Genomic DNA, 17,307 nt, shown 5'->3' with positions numbered 1-17,307 from the left:
TATAATAATATGTATATATTTACTGCATGTAATATATAAATCAGAGTTAACATTTATTTCCTCATTTTTCACTTTTTATGGTGAAAACACTCAAAATTCTTCTAGCTTTTTGAAATATCATTTTCTGTGGTCATATAACTGTACAATAGCACACCTTAACTTTTTTCTCTGTCTAGCTACAACTTGGTACCTGTTGATGAACCCTCCCCACACACACACTCCCCAGCCTTCGACCCCACATTTGTTGAAACACTATGAACAGTAGCCAAGTAATGGAAACAAGCTAAGTGTCCATAAAGTGATGAATGGATAAAGAAAATGTAGTATATATATACAATAGAGTACTATTCAGCCTTAAGAATGATACCCTGTCATTTGTGACAATAGTGTTTGAACCATTCATTCATCTTTCATTTGAACTACTATGTACTAAGTAGTTATGGTAATAACTCAAAGAGACCTGGTTCTGGACTACAAGAAACTTATGAGGAATAATATTAAGTGTAGGAGGGAGTTCATTCTACTCTGATACCTTGTGTGTTTACATGATCAGTCTTTTCACTTGTATAGTACATGAATATAATGGATTTTTCTGACCTTTACTATTATTTATAACTTCAGCCTTTATTTACTCCAAGGGATAGTTGTGTTTTAAATGTACAATATATTCATAGCTAGGATTTAGGATTTAGGGTAGAAAAGACATTAGAATTTCCTATTTTCTTCTTTGGTGTTGCTTGACACTCAATTCCTGCAATTATGTATCTATCATTTTAGTTCTATTTGAGGAATTCTTTTTCAGTGGTTAGAAGAATTATAAAGACATGTCCTTGGTACGAATATTTAGAAGAATCTTTAATGCAATGAAATTTTAATGGCATTTGAAGAATAAAAAGGAGTATCCTTAACTAGAAGATTAAAAATAAATGTAAAAAGGGTACATGTATGAAGCCCTACTTATTAATGCTTATAGAATAATAAGTGTCTTTACATTCAAAACCAAATATATATTATAATAAAAAGCAATACTTTGAGCACTCTTAATCACTTGCTATTTTAAGGAATGCTGAAAATACTACAATGTCGATTCTGTGTCAAATTACAAAAATGACATATAATATAAATATTAGGCAATATTGGACTATTTAGAATTAGCAAACCTACCACTTTGCATGTGGAAAAACAGAGAGGATAAAAAGCCACCTAGCTGAGATTAAATCTAATCTGATCAGAGTCCATACTTTAGTCAGCATGTTCCTATTTCATTTAAGCCAGAGATGCAATGTGATTACTTCTGTTGAGACTCTCAGTTCACCTCTGACTTGACATTTAGTGACTATGTAAAAATAAATCATTTAACCTTTGCAAACCTCTATCTCATTATTCTTCCAAAGATAAAAGTGTTACCTGTCTCTTTGAGTTGGCAAGATTAGATGAGATAATGCAGGTAAAAAAAATCATAATCCATCTAGTATATGACTCCAATAAGTTTTAGGAGATGAGAAGAGGAAGAAGAGTCTGAAAATTTTACCAAGGAAGTGATATTTCAATCCAATCTAGAAAATGAATAACATTTACCAGGCATAAGAAGAAATGCAGGCAGATTCTAAGAGATGTGAATAGCCTTTTTACTGGGCAGAGGTAGATTCACTGTGTTCTGTCCAATCCCTCTCTTACCTCCCCCACTCTTCTCATCTAACTCATCTCCCTCAAATCCTGCTGTACTGGTTAATGTACTAGTCTCACATCTGCCTTAGCACTTGCCCTCTTGCTGTTGCTTTTGAGATTTTCTTTCCTTTAATATAAACCATAGCTAACTTCTTCATCTTCAGGTTTGCTAAAATGTCACTAACTCAGTGGTTCTTTCGTGGCCACTCTGCTTAAGGTTGCAAACTGTAGCTGCTCCCAGTCCCCCAGATCACATTTCTGATTCTCTGGGCCTGGTTTCTGTTTTTGCAGTTGTTATCATTTATTACCTTCTCCCACACTGTACAACAGAATTGTATGTGATTTTTTGTTGTTGTTTATTTTTTATCTTCTACAAGTAAAAGGTAAATTGCTTGAAATCAGTGCTTTGTTCATAGACGTATTTCACACAAATAGAGTAGACCCTGGCTCATATACATACTCAACAAGCATTTTTTGCATTAACAAAAGACTGATTGAAAAATCCTTGATGATAATGACACCTGCTTTCCCTGTGCTGAAGATGAGAAAAGAAACATTTGTTCTCCCAGACAGTTGTCCTGGGCACTGTTGGAACCAAGCATAAATTACCCATAAAGACTATGCTGCCTTTTCTTTGAATTCAGATACCTCCTGGGCTACAGACTTACTCACTCTGCCTCTCATCCCCTTCTTCACAACTTTGTGCTGTGTCTATCCCTCCTTCCCTGTGCTTCAGGAACAAGCGTCCCTTGCCAGAAACCATAACAGGCATCCCCTGTTGATTTCAGCATGTACCATGCACTTCAGTTGTCGCAAAGTCTCCTCTCCTGACCATACACCAGTAAAGCAAATTCCTTTTACATTTCCTTAATGTGAAAAGGAGAATTTTCTCTTTGTACTTTCCCAAACCTATACCATATTTCATGGGTTCTTTCCTTCTTGAAGGATGCAACCTTAGAAAATGCATCAGAATTTACCTTCTCCACACAATTTTGGATGGAACCAGATAGATATGTTCCCAGCTTTGCTACTTTATTATTGAGTGGCCTTGCCCTGTGCCAGTTGCTTCATCTGTGATAATGGAGAAAATGGAGATGACACCTTCTTAAAGGATTGTTTTGAAGGTTAAATGAGTTCATACTCCTTCAGTGCACCTGGCATACCATTATCTTTCATTATACCAAACCCACTCTTTTCCAACTAATAAGGGAATGTGGTGAGTGGGAGACAACTTTCTCCTCTATTTCGTCCCTTTTTTCAACTCAGAAATGAGATTTCAGAATAGTAGCAGGTGAAGAACACATAGCGGAAACCCTGAATTGTAAGAAAAAGATAGTGTGAAAGAGGAGTAGTCTCAATACTATACACACTGTGAAAACTGCCTTCATTCTTTGATTCATTTAGGATGTCTGACACTGATAAGCAAAGACAGATATTGGTCTCAACATTATTGGAAGGAAGGTGTATCAGGAAAGAAAATAAGTATAAATTGTAGTGATTCAGTAACCAGTGTAAAAATGTATATTATTATGTTTTGTCTGATTTTTTAAAGGCATAAGTTCTAGACTACAATATTTTGTATTACTTACTTCAAATATGTAGTTTTCTGTGGGTAACTGTGATATGATGGATATGTTAATTAATTCCAGTATAGTAACTATTTTACAATATGTATTTAATTTATAACATCATGCATACCTTAAGTGTACAAAATAAATTTTACATAGCTAGATTAGTTCAGACATTTTGGTCTAAATGGGCACATGTAAGTGCTTTAGGGATGTAGGAGATATATATATATATATATATATATATATATATACACACACATACACACACACACACACACATACATACATATATATGAAAAAACTTCAGATTCCAAATATTGAGTGTATATGTGTACTTTTAGAAAATATATTGGGGACTTTATTAATTCTTTGATTTGTAACATATGATTAACTTTTTAAAATGCAACAGTATTACCAAGAAATACTTATGACAATTTTAAAAATGCTTTAAATAGTAGATTTAAATACTTTCACTTATGTCAAAATCTTACACCTTAGCATTTTCCTTCTCTTTTCTCTATAATTTTGAGGCAAAAAAGAAAAGAGCAACTTTGTAGCAGCAACTTTGAACCTTTAAGAAGTAGAGGGTACATCACCCCTCTTTGGTCTTTCAGCACCTAACCCACCACCATGGTCATATTTATCATCATTGTACTTCACCATTAAATCTGTTTATTCATCAAGGGGAGGCAGAGTTGCTAGCAGGGATCTGTGTTAGATCATTGCTGTAGACCTGTTTGTCTAGACTAATGAAACATCAGTATCTAGTGTCTCCTGTTGGCAACTCCTGTCTTCCATCCAGCACCAATTCTGATTTTTTTAAAATTTTTATGTATTTACTTTTTAATTTGAAAAGTATTGACTGACAAAACCATTTAGGTAAAATAGTTGTCATTTTCATGTCTATTGTTTTTATCATTGTATGATGTTGATGTAGCTTTATTCATCAGATATTTTGTATTTCTTTAACATTTCATTCCACAGGCACTCCAGAAAGTCTGAAAGATCTAGCATCCAAAAACAGACTAGGAAAGGCACTGCCTCTGATGCAGAAAGGTAGGCTCGGTGTTGTGCTGTGCTGCCGTCCTTCCTTCTTACACTCAGGGCATTCCTCTCTCATGTCACTTATGCAGTTCTTAAACACAGGTTGTGATGTTTAAAGAATTTCATGTAAATAATTTTGCCCCTTTGTGGGAATAGTCTCATTGAAGAAATAAAGGGTTATTTTGGAGGTTTAAAAGAAAATCACATTCTTTTCATGGTCATTCTGATTACTAATGAGGATTAAACCCACATTCATTTTTATATACTATTGGGACTTTCTTGTTTCAGAGATTATATTAAATATTTCCACAAACATAATGCCTGGAATATGCAAATCTGTTAAATACGTGTTATGTATATGAATAATGTCATCTTTGAAAAAGTCTCTTTTCTTCAAAAAGATAATATGTGACTCTTGTGTTTTGTAACCATAGACAAATGCTGATTTCATGCAAAAATTATAAGGAATTACTGACCTGTATACAATTCATCACATTCCACACATTTTTTTTAGGAACAATATTGCAGAAAACACTTATAAATCCCAAATAACACATTCATTTGTTCAGTTTAATAAAAATATGAAGTATTATAATATTATATAATAATAATATATGAATATGTTTAACGATAACATATTCAGTTTTTCATTTAATTCTCAAAAATTTTTCATTTAATTCTCAAAAATTGTTGAGAGCAGGTGTAGGGACATAGATGTAGAAGAATGAATGCATTCAGACATCACAGCTGTTACTACAGAGGTATGCACAGGTAGTGTAAAAACAGGTATGTAGGGTCAGAATGAAATTAAACTGTTTGATAAATAGATATCACTTGAACTAAGTCTAGATAGATAAAAGCAGATGTGAAAAGTAGACTGTTTCATGAGAGGGAACAATGTAAAAAAAATACTAAAACTTGAAATATCTTTTTGAGTTTATAGAAAATGTACCAGTTTTGGAATGGAGAACAGGATCCAGGGAGTTGAAAATGGATACTGAAAATAAAAACAGAGACATTCTGAGAGTTTAAATGAATGACAAGACTGCCTTGTTAATGGTGTACCAAAGAACCTCCACAACTTTATGAGCCATTGATGTGCTTTAAACACAGGAGGGTGGAGATTGATTTTAACTTACAAAATTATAGATCACCTTGGGAACATTTTGGAAGGTGGATGGAAAGACCAAGGTTGGTTGCAGGGCACCAGCTAGGTTATCATAGCAGGCTTATTTGAGATAGAATCTGTACAGTTCAGTGATTCGTTCATTTAACAAGCATGTGCCAAGTTATGTGCTAAGTTCAAGAATCAATGTCCTAAGCAATAACAGCAACAACAGAGAGAAAAAGAGAGAGAGAGAGAGGAAAAAGAAAAAGGAAATCTTCCTAAAGGATATAGAGGATATTGCCACTGAGTTAAGACCTGAAAAGTGAGAAGATATGGGACATGTCAGGTCATGAGTAAAGGAGATGAAGTCTACTCCTAGCAGTGGTACATGGAGAACTTAATTTACAGAGGAATAAGGATGCAGGGGACTCAAAAAAGTCTTAAATTGGAAAAGGAATTGGACTTTGGGAAGAAAATGAAGCACAGAGTTCTGACAGTTACATAGACAGCCTGAAATTAAATAATACCAATTGCATTTCTGTTTTCACATTCTTTAATCTCAGCCCAGCTCTCTCAAATAGGTAACTCTAACCTTTTATACATGTAGGTTTGTTTGGTTATAATTAAATCTCTTAGTTGAATTTTAGTAGAATATTATGAATTACATAGGTAGCTTTAAGTGAATTATTGAATAGTTAGGTACAGAAGAATTAATTTGGATTTTCTAGGTTACATTTGTTTTCATTTCTTCAGAAGACAATATAGTTTCCACCTAACTACAGGTGAAGTAAGGTCATAGTGCTTTTCACATTCACTTTTTTTTTCCCCCTTGCTGTGCTAAAGATCAAACCCAGTGCCTCATGCATGCTAGGAAAGCTCTCTACCTCTTAGATACACTCTCCGCCTGGACAGTGAATCTTTCTACCTTTGGGAGTTAACAACTTACAAACATGAATCATACCACTCCATCATGCATTGATTTTTGGCAAAAATTACTGTGAAAATAACATGGCTTAAAGACCCTTTGTTGGCATCAGCAAACTGTCCCCATGAGGAATAGCTAATAAGAAAATATTTTGAAAAATATAATAGTCAGTTACAGATAGAGGACAGGCAGAACTGATTTCTGTCTTCTGTGCTTGGGAAGCTCTTTCAGAAAAGTTTAGCTTTTCTCCTCCATGTAAATTCACCTCTGAGAACTGCTAGCATCCTTTCTACATTCTATTCTGGTGACTTTTCTTCTTTTGGAACCAACACTCTGCATCCTGACTGTGGATGGTTTGTTTAGACATCTACTTAGCCTTGCTTAAATGTATGCTTTATTTTGTGCTGTTGCTTTTGGAAAGTGCCTGTGCTGCTCTGTAAGGGGCCATCATAGGAGGAGTTATTTTGATGACTTCAAATACCACATGTATGTGGTATACCATCCTTTAATAAGTCAGTAAAACAAACAAAAAATAAATAAAACTGGACTTTTTTTATGTCAATAGAAGCAATTTCTGCAAGTCCTATTTTCAGCAATAGAAATATCTGACTAAAGATTTAAAGTTTTGCTGAGAAATGTGTATAACTTAAGTCCAAGTTTTAGGTGAAGAACATAGGCATGGAACAAATTTTATAGTTAAGTATTTAGATATGCATTTAGAGATAGTAAGACAGAGTATGCAGTATACATGTTTATATATGGCAGAATGGGTTCTCATTAGTTAGATGCCATTTTCCATTTGTTTCTATCCTACAAATATCAAAGCATAATTCTTTCAAGTCCTTCCAAGCAACTTTATATGTGGGCATATATTTTATGTTTTGTACTAAAAAATTGATAGCATATCCGAGATGTGAAATTACTGTTTTTCATTTTATGATATAGAAACAAATACTATCTCAATAAGCAGAAATGAGAGCAAATGTTGGAGCACAACATACTTGTGTGGATCCTAACTCCAACACATTCTATCTCTGTCTTTTTGCAAGTCACTATGATCCTCAGTTTTTCATATGTACAATAGTAATAATTATAGTTCTCAGGGTGTAAGAATTTAAAAAAGTATACATAGATAAGTATGTGTGTGTATACACACATAGCATGCACACACATTCAATGCCTGGCATGTACAGATGCCCTGCACTGATGATCAGTAAAGTTCTTACCATTTTGCTTATCCATCGTTCCCTCCCTTCCATGTTCACTGACATGGTTGTTCTAAACCTCTGTCATTCTTTTTGCATCCTCAAGTTCTTATCACACCCCATTTCATTGAAAAGATCAATGCATTACAGCCTGGATTCTCCAAGCTTTTCACTCAAATACTTTGGAATTTCTTGATTAATTTTCGTACAACAAATCATACTTGTATCCATTATCTCTCCTCTCCAAAATCCTACTCATCTCTCTTCAAGTTCTGCATTTCCTCTCTCCAGTTTCCCTTCCTATAATTCAGCTTGCTGCCACATCCCCTCTCTTCCTCAGGCAAAGTAGCTTTCTATGTATTCTTTGTTCTGTACTCTCCTGCTTGTCCACACTGGCTAATGTCAGGAACTGCTTCATTATTGAGGGGCTTTTATTTCATGTGAAAGATAAACCAATCTTACTAAATGATTAATCTCAAATATCATAGGCTATTTTCAGGCTATGCGAGCCTCCATGTGGCTCAACAAATGATGCATTAAGTCACCTATTCTGGAACTGTATAATATTCAGCCAGGAAATTTATTTTCACCTGAAGTTGCTTTTTGTATCTTTGCTATTTAGTTTGGTTGCACATCTAAATTATTCACATCTCATGTCACACTCAAGTTGTTCTTTGGTACTTATAAATTGCATAAAGGAAGAGCACAAGATTTTATTGAAATTGTAATAACCATGGAATTTCTCAGTACTTGGGTGAAAAATGTATGATTGAATTTTAGACCACATTCAGTATGTTTAGTTTGAATAGGATTGTTAAAATTTCTAATCATGATGGCTTCTAAAGGAAAAAATAGATAAAATTCACTCAGTGTCATTCAAAAGAACTTTGTCATGTAATCCTTCCCTTATCAAATTTATACATTTGAATAATGTGAAAGTCAATTCAGAATGAATGATTTAATATTAAGTATTAATACTAATATTTTAATAAAATGGAATATTGTCAGTTCCTTTTTTATCTTCATTTGGAAATGGAGGTAATAATCCATGTTTCAGGATATAAAATAGGATCTGATAAAACATTAATCTATAACTCAAGAAGATGAAAGACCTAAGCTGTACCTTTTTGTTCTCTTCATACTGATATTTGCCATTTTATTGTTCTAAAATGGAAGAGATAGCCTGAATCAAAATTACTGTAACTATGAAAATTATTTCACTTAAAAAAAAGATTATCAATCTAAATACAGATTGAATAAAGTACTCATTAATATACTTTGGTAGCCAATATGTATTCTTTATTCTTATCCACTTCAAGTTACTTAGTAAGTCAACTTTATAGCATTGCTTTAAAAGAATGAGATGTTGGGGCTGGGGATGTGGCTCAAGTGGTAGCACGCTCACCTGGCATGCGTGTGGCCTGAGTTTGATCCTCAGTACCACATACAAACAAAGATGTTGTGCCCGCCGAAAACTAAAAAATAAATATTAAAAAAAAATTCTCTCTCTCTCTCTCTCTCTCTCTCTCTCTCTCTCTCTCTCTCTCACTCTCTCTCTTAAAAAAAAAAAAAAAAAGAATGAGATGTTGGTCAGATGCAGTGGCACACACCTGTAATCCCAGAAGCTCTGGAGGCTGAGGCAGGAGGATTGCAAATTCAAAGAGTGCCTCAGCAATGTTGAGGTGCTAACCAACTCAGTGAGACCTTGTCTCTAAATAAAATACAAAATAGGGGGATGTAGCTTAGTGGTCAAGTACCCCTGAGTTTAATCCCCAATCCCCCCCCCCAAAAAAAAATGAGATATTATTTAATTTCTTCTGGCATAATAGGTATTTTAATTATGAATTTTATTTAAAGTGTACTGAAAATTATGAAAAAGGCAAAAGTATTTGTTTTAAATATATTTTAAACATAAGTTTTTTTTTATTCTTAATCCTTAATTCAGAAATTGGTTCCATAAAAATTTGGAACACCATTTGGAGATAGTTGTCAATATGTTGACAGATATCTTTTTAGATACTGTTATATCCAAAAACATGTTTTTCTCACATGTCAACCACTGGCACCTAATTATATGAATTAATGAGACATTCTGCATTTTTAATATTAGTCTATTTTTAATCTCCTTAGATTAATCTCAGAAGACATCCTCCTTTTGCTGTTTGCCATGAACTTGCTTATTGCAAAGAAACATTATGAACCTTGTAAAAATATACAAAGATTTCTACCATGCACTATTTCTTCTTGAAGGCATGTACTTGAAGTATCCCCATGTTCATCATTCTAATTATTCTGACTCATTCAATCAACATATCTGTGTTGAGCTCTTGCTGTCCATGCAGCTATGTTTTAGCACTGGAGATAGAGCTCAGAAAAAGATGAGAGACAGAACTCTGTGTCCCTGTGGAACTTATAGGAGGTTCATTATATCAGAGCAACCTAGACTTACCCTTTAAAAACTATATGACATTCACATTTGCAATAATAACTTGTCAGTTTGATTTGAATTTCATTTCAGTAATTGTGTGACTGGTTTTCTTCTGGTTCTTTAAAAAATCACTGTCTTATAAGAGTAACCAGGTTTTCCTTGGACAGATGTGTTGGTATAAAATTAATGTGAACCTGCTGACTGAAGATCTTTTTTGGCCCTAATGTTTTAGGGTTCTCCCACCATGTCTTTCTAGAAGGGGACACGCAGCCCCAAGAGCGACTGATCAACCAGTCATTAGGGGAAAACATCCCGCTCGCTCAAGGTCGAGTGAGCACTCTAGTGTCAGAACACTGTGTTCTATGCACCACCTTGCCCCTGGAGGGTCGGCGCCACCTTCTCCGCTTCTGACAAGGTTGCTATTCAGTGTCAGCCCAGCATTCATGTCCTGCCTCCGGGTGTTGGTGTGGTGTTGTATCTTCCTGAGCACTCGAAGCTTTCACTCATTATGACACCATAAGTTTTAATTCTTTTTCTGTGGCACTTAAATCTCTCCACATCCTCTACTACTTGCATCAATCTTTAATTCTGCCAGTTAGCTATCATTGAAACTTAAATTGACTGTGTTATGTCCTTTCATCTGTTTGTGGCATATTCATATACAATTTATTAATTATGTGAAATTCTGTATGATAAATTATTTGGAATTAAATATGTATTTGCTTTTTAAAAGTGTAAGAGGAATTAAAAAAATAACCTTCCATGTGTTCAGTGAAGTCTTAGAGCATCTTAAAGTTCTTCAGTTAAACAAAAAGTTTGAATGCCAACAGATGGAGGTCAGCTTATTCCTGGACAGTAGTAATGTATCTGCATGCTTCTCAAATTCTCATTTGTAATTTTAGTCCTTGTGTCAGTATATTTCATAGCATGTGTCCAGGGTTATTTTAAATACTTTTCAAGGTTTTTCCTACTTAAAGTACAAGTGAGTGGTAATTTGTAAAAGTATCTCCAACTAGAATTTATGTATGTCAGTTTTAAGTAATTCTAATATCAATTTAATAGGAGCACTTTAGGCAACAGCCTCTCATAAGTTATTTTTCTATATTTTAAGATCTAAAGGCTGTAATTAGATATGTTTGTTTCAGCACTACCAAACAGGAATAACTTGCCCAGAAAGCACAACTTCATGGAAAGTTAAAAAGAAGTGAATGGATTCAGCTCCATTCAGGAATTCATTATGCAAAGCTGTGTGTAGAAGACATTGATCTGTTCTTTTGAGCTCCTTTTGTATTATTCCTTTTACACATAGCATTAAAAAGAACTTGATTTTGCTTCCAATGACCCAGTTAGAGGTTTTATATCTGTTTTAATAGTAACAGGAAGAAGGGAAAGATTTTTTGTCTGACTGTATTGGAATTTCATCCCTCCCTCTGTTTTATGCCTGCAGAATGCATCGACAAGGAAGTCCAACCCAGTCTCCTCCAGCAGACACATCCTTCAGCAGTCGCAGGGGAAGACAGCTCCCTCAGGTGCCAGTGAGAAGTGGCAGTATAGAACAAGGTATCCTATATGGAGAGATCCTTGTCCAAAAATCTTGGATTTGAGAACCTCCTCTTTTTATAATCCTTTTATTAAATGAATAATATTTTGGGATAATATGTAGTTTGCTGAATCCTAAGAAGTTAAATTTCTTAGAATTTTTATCCCCAGTACCCCAGTGGTTCCTGGCATATACTTAGTTTTGTTGACCGAGTAAACCAACAAGTTTTAGCTGGTCACTTATCAGAATGGAGGCCTGCAAACATGGTTTTACAAAGGTAAAAAGATAGAAGATAAAATTAGGAGAACCCTAGTGTGATATGGTATTTTACATGTTAAAAGAGGATTTGCCTTAACCTATTTTTAAAACATATTTAAAAAATTAAAGTCATTTTGAATGCCTTACTAGTGTTTTTTTTTTTTTTTATTTTACCTTGATTAACAGCATCTTGTATTTTTATATAAGTTTAAAGATGGAAAGCTGTCTTAGAGCACTTACTTTAGAGATTCTCTCACTTTGAGCATGTATACATTATTTTCCTAACGGGAGGAGCGAGTGCACATGTGTGTGCATGTGAATGTGTGTGTGATTTGATAGCAGAAACTAAATTTTAAACTACATGAGCCAGATGATTTAAATAGTGGGTTAAAAGAATCAGTATTTATTGTATGCCCCATTTCTCAGTAAGTGACAAGATTTATCAGTGTTCATTATCACATATTTCTTATCAAGGATTTAAAAATTATTGAAATAACTTTTATTGAGTGGTAGTGTAAATGCAGTGAACTGATATTTGAACATGCATTGAGAATCTTCCTCCCTGTGAAACAACTGAAAGGTTAACATTTTGAATATTTTTTTTCAACAGTGTTGATTGTTGCTGATGTAAAACTTGCATTTCACTCCATATTGAGTGTGCTGGATACATTTCTCTCATTACTCGAAGTGCTTTACTGAATGTGTCACAGAAATGTTAAAGATCTGTGAAGATAAATACTTTGTCTCAAAGACTGATGTGGCATAGTTTGCCATGCAGAATAGTTGATTATAGAAATATAGTGTGGATTTTAAGAGGTATCAACTTATTAATAGAGTAATGCTGGTACAATAAACTCTGAATTTGTATTTTTTAAAATCATACTTCCTGTTGATATATCATGCTTTAGGTTTTAGGATTGTTTTAAAGGCATCAATTAATCTGGAAAATATGATACTTTGTGAAATCTGACTTTCTTTTCTAAAATGGCAGTTACTTTATTTACATGTTTAACAAACTTTTTTGTCTCTTTTCTGGGAACATTTTGAGAGAATTATCTATAATGAATGTTATTAAAACTAACCCAGATGAAATTATTTAACTTTTTAACAAATAAAAACTGGTGTTTATGTAAATTATTCTTCTTGAACTCCTGTTGCACAACTGAAAGACTACAGATTTTGGTGTTTGGCTACAGACTTGTTGTTACTGGTTATATTGATACTGAAAAAGTCATGTGCTCCTAAAATTCTTTGCATTTCCTCCAGTTACAAGTAAAACACTCTACAGGTTCATAAGCATATAATGGTACTGCATATAATTCTCAATGGCAAGATTGTAGTTGTGTTACTTCCATAGAAATAAGAATTGCTTCTGCAAAATCGGTTGGATTGTATGTTGAATTTTTTTTTATTTTTAAAAATTCATGTTTTGTTAAAATCAGGGTTACTCTTTATGATATTTATATTCACAGTTGTCTTTCAGAGAAATCATCAATATTTAAGAATTGAGTTGAGGTTGGAAGAAGGGAATGATTGAGTGACAATTACGGATTTTTTTGTTTGTTTTTTGCTGTTTAATATCACAAATACACTAGTGAACACTTTTGGTCATTTGAGGTTCTTGAAATAAAAGATCTAAAAGTCATATAGATACAGTTTTTGTAAAATGTAAAAAGAAGTATGTATTATATATAAGTGTTCTTTTCTACAAACAAAATATTTATGGTGTACTTTATGATGTTAATATATGTATTTGGGACTTTTGGTAAATAATACTATACTGTCTGCCATCATATTATTATGGAATTATTTCAAACTGAACAGCTCATATGATAGCTATATTTGTCCTAAAATATATTTTCAAAGGTAAATTTTTAATTTGATTAATGACCTAGGTAAGATTTTAGCACATGCTATTTAAGATTGATTGCAATATTGTTCTTGAGGCTATAGGATTATTGTTATTTTTTATTTTTCTATTATTTGTTTAATTTAGTTTTATCTTATGTGAAGATTGATATCAACTGCAGTTTATTTGTAATTGATTAATTTTCTCCTGCATTTGACTGACTTCTTGTCTCTTTAATTTTTTTTTTTTCATTTTTAACGAAGAGTGGTTTTCTGATTTCGTTTTTTGTTTGTTTGTTTCTTTCTTTCTTTTACTGGAGTTGATTAAAAGCTGATTGTTAAGACCCAATATTTCAAATGGTTTATATTCCTGGATAGCTATACAACTTTGTTGATGCACTTCTAAAATAACTTTTTTTCATGTTGTTTCTGTATACTGTTATATATATATATATATATATATATATATATATATATATATATATATATATATATATATATATATCATTGTTTCTAGTATGTATGCCAGGACAATTTGAATGACTTGATATGTTTTTTTCTTATAAATAAGATTTACTTTACACTCCTTGTACCCTAAAATCAGTATCTCTTATTTTAAAAGGCCAACATAACATTGGAACAGATTGCTTAATTTTTAAATAAAAGCATTTTTAAAGTGTCTTTTAAAAATGGGGCAGTGGAGGTGGGCATGGTGGCGCATGCCTGCAATCCCAGTGGCTCAGGAGGCTGAGACAGAAGGATCTCAGGTTCAAAGCCAGCCTCAGCAACAGCAAGGTGCTAAGCAATGAGACCTTGTCTCTAAATAAAATACAAAATAGGGCTGGGGATTGGCTCAGTGTTGAGTACCCCTGAGTTCAATCCTTAGTTCTTCCCACCCCCAAAATGGGGAATGTTAGCCTACTTGCTACATGAAATGTGATTGTTACAATAGATTTGGGTAAAAAGCAAAGAGATGATTACAGTACATATTTTGAGATAAAGATAAAGAAAATGTAGGTTGTAATATAGAAACTCTACTAGTATGTGAAAATACAGTGGGAAGACTTCAATAAAATTTCCTCAATTGTATTTCAACATTGTATTCTAATGTACTGAGAATACAATGTATTCTTATGTAAAGGGACTAATGCCAACATAATCAGTTATATAAAAATATGTAGTTTTCTAGCTGGTTTTGGTGGTGCACACCAGTACTCCCAACTGTTCAGGAGGCTGAGGCAGGAGGATCCTTTGAGCCCAACAATATGAGGCAAGCCTGGGCAACATAGAAAGACCTTGTCTCCAGGAGGAGAAAAAAAAAAATGTATGGCTTTCTAAACCCAATCAAGTGATTTTTTTTGCGTGTATGTTTGCTCAAATGGATGTCTTTAAAGAAGTATTTAAAGATCATTCATAAATTAAGAGTGGTGTGCCAATTGTTTTATGTTTCATTATTACATCTGCTACCTGAAACTCTTATGATATTTCCTTTTATAAATATCTATATAGGACAGTAAATAGTGTACTGACAGGGAGATAACTTAGATATTATGAAATATCTGACATTAGTTTCTAAAATCCAAGTAATTTCACTTTGGGATATTTATATATAATTAATTTGAGAAAGAAGAAAGAATTACTTAAATTAGAATATATTTTTCCACGTAGAAAATGTTACAGAATAGTTTCCATAGTACAGATAAAAAGCATACTTTAGTATAACTAAGAGTTTATTTTATCATATGCAATTTCAAATCATATGAATTTTTATCATTTTTTGATATAATTCTTATGAATATTAACTATGCTTTTAAATACATTTACATTAAAAGTTAAAAGTATTTTAGTAATATTGGTGCTAACATGCAATACTTTAAAGGCAAGAAAAATACTGTTGCATATGCTTTTCAAGTTATTGATACATACTTTTCATGAAAGCATATTAATATCCCAATTTTTTGTTTCATTTAAAATCTTTAAATTGCTGTATTCATTCTTCCTTTGATTGATTTTAGTACCATATTTGAGGTTTCCTCATGGTTTATCATTGCAATTGATCATGTCACATTATTTGTTATGCATTTTTATTATTCATGCCATTGTGTTAATTCACATTTCCATGTCTAACTATAAATTTGCTGATTTCTTTCTTTTGTTTCCATCATTATGTGCATTTAATTCATTGAAGAACAAGAAAAATATAACTCTTCCACAAAAGGTAAATATTAATGTAACTTTTTAAACATTTAATATTTTTACTTTTCTTTTATAATATACCAGAGTTATATAACTGTATTTATGGAAATAATGAGAAAATTATTTAGTTATTTCCCTGAAATGATTTTATAGGGTATTTGGTATTTTTTTATATTATGTGCTGTTCACATCAAAGAGAAAAACATTACTTTAAGAACAGTTTTATCTACATTGACAACTAGAAAACAATTCTCTTTAGAAAAGAATAATATATAATATTATATATATATATATTGATATTATATAACCACATAATAAATTTTTTTATTTGCTTATGTTTGTTTGTTTGCATTCCCCTCTTCTCATAGACAAAGGATTTAATTCTTACCTTCTCCTCAGATAGTATCTGTTGTGAAGGAGCAGCAAATCCCTGGATTTTACGTTCCAGGTAGCAGGAATCTTAGTATTCTAACCCCACTTCAGTCCTGCCTTGGGAAAGCTGCTACCTAGGTAGGAAATATCATTATGATACTCATTGATTCCTTCTTTCTGAGAGATGGAGGAAAGAAAACCCATTTAGCCTGCTATATTAATATATCACTGACCTCTTTATTGTTTTTTGAATCACATTTTATGTTTGGTATTTGTACTTGAGTTTCAAAACCAACCGGTTGCAGGCCTCACCCACACTTAATGCACAGCCCAAACCATGTCCTGCTCAGTATTATGGTTGGCGTGAAAATATAATATTCAAATATGAGTTTTTAACTTAATGTAATGATGTTATAGTAATGCCTAAAATTATATAATGCTGCGTAGTTTAATAAAGGTACTTTTATTCAGTATTTGAAAGGGGATTGATTTAATTTGTTGTCCATAGTAATCCTCAGAGCTGGTGCTGATAATAGCATCATCTCTGTTTTGTGAATGAGGAAACTGAATTTCAGAGTGATTAAGCAATTTTCCCATTCACACTACTGATCAGTAGTAGAATACATAGGTGATGTTTTATTTTGACCTCCTTCCATTTCACATGGATATATACAGTTTTAATAAGCACAAATCCCAAATATATTATCTCTAACTCAGTGAATCTGGGACTGTGTTATGTGTCTCACAATTATAAAGGGAAAATTGCAAATAATATTCAATTACTTATTTTAGTTTGAATTCATTAAAATATAATTATATCCATTTTCAGACACATAATACATGTATGTATTCTGGCATAAAGTGTAACATACTAGACAATAGATATTAATAAAAATAAAATAAATAGATATTAATAAAAATAAAATATTATTCAATGAGATCAAGATGTTTTAATACCTAAATGGCATAGATTTATGGCTAACATCTTAAATTTTTAGTTGAAGTGTCAGTAAGAACTTCATATTTAGTAATACAAAAGTGGGCAATGTATTTCTTCTTAGATTCAGAAGTTAGATTTCAAAGATAAATTTTAGTATGATAAGAGACTTAGAATTTTATAATGTAAATAGGTCACAAACTAATT

At 32.6% G+C, this 17,307-nt stretch overlaps 1 protein-coding gene across 41 annotated transcripts in view; it reads left to right on the top strand.

Annotated features, from left to right (window-relative positions):
- Positions 1–17,307, top strand: part of Rims1 (regulating synaptic membrane exocytosis 1) — a 451,978-nt gene that overhangs the window by 331,887 nt on the left and 102,784 nt on the right. For 16 of the 41 annotated variants that reach the window (XM_027928062.3, XM_027928042.2, XM_027928040.3 and 13 more), the window contains one exon: positions 11,397–11,509. In XM_027928062.3, coding sequence (XP_027783863.1) covers positions 11,397–11,509 — 113 coding nt within the window. Of the gene's footprint in view, positions 1–4,223; positions 4,296–10,181; positions 10,365–11,396; positions 11,510–15,783; positions 15,814–17,307 lie in introns of all 41 variants that reach the window. The other 25 variants (XM_027928059.3, XM_027928037.2, XM_027928031.3 and 22 more) reach the window with 5 other exon arrangements.

The sequence above is a fragment of the Marmota flaviventris genome, chromosome 6, assembly GCF_047511675.1.
Source record: "Marmota flaviventris isolate mMarFla1 chromosome 6, mMarFla1.hap1, whole genome shotgun sequence".
Lineage (NCBI taxonomy): Eukaryota > Metazoa > Chordata > Mammalia > Rodentia > Sciuridae > Marmota > Marmota flaviventris.
The sequence above is the reverse complement of the archived record's forward strand: the minus strand, read 5'-3'. Positions and strand labels throughout refer to the sequence as shown.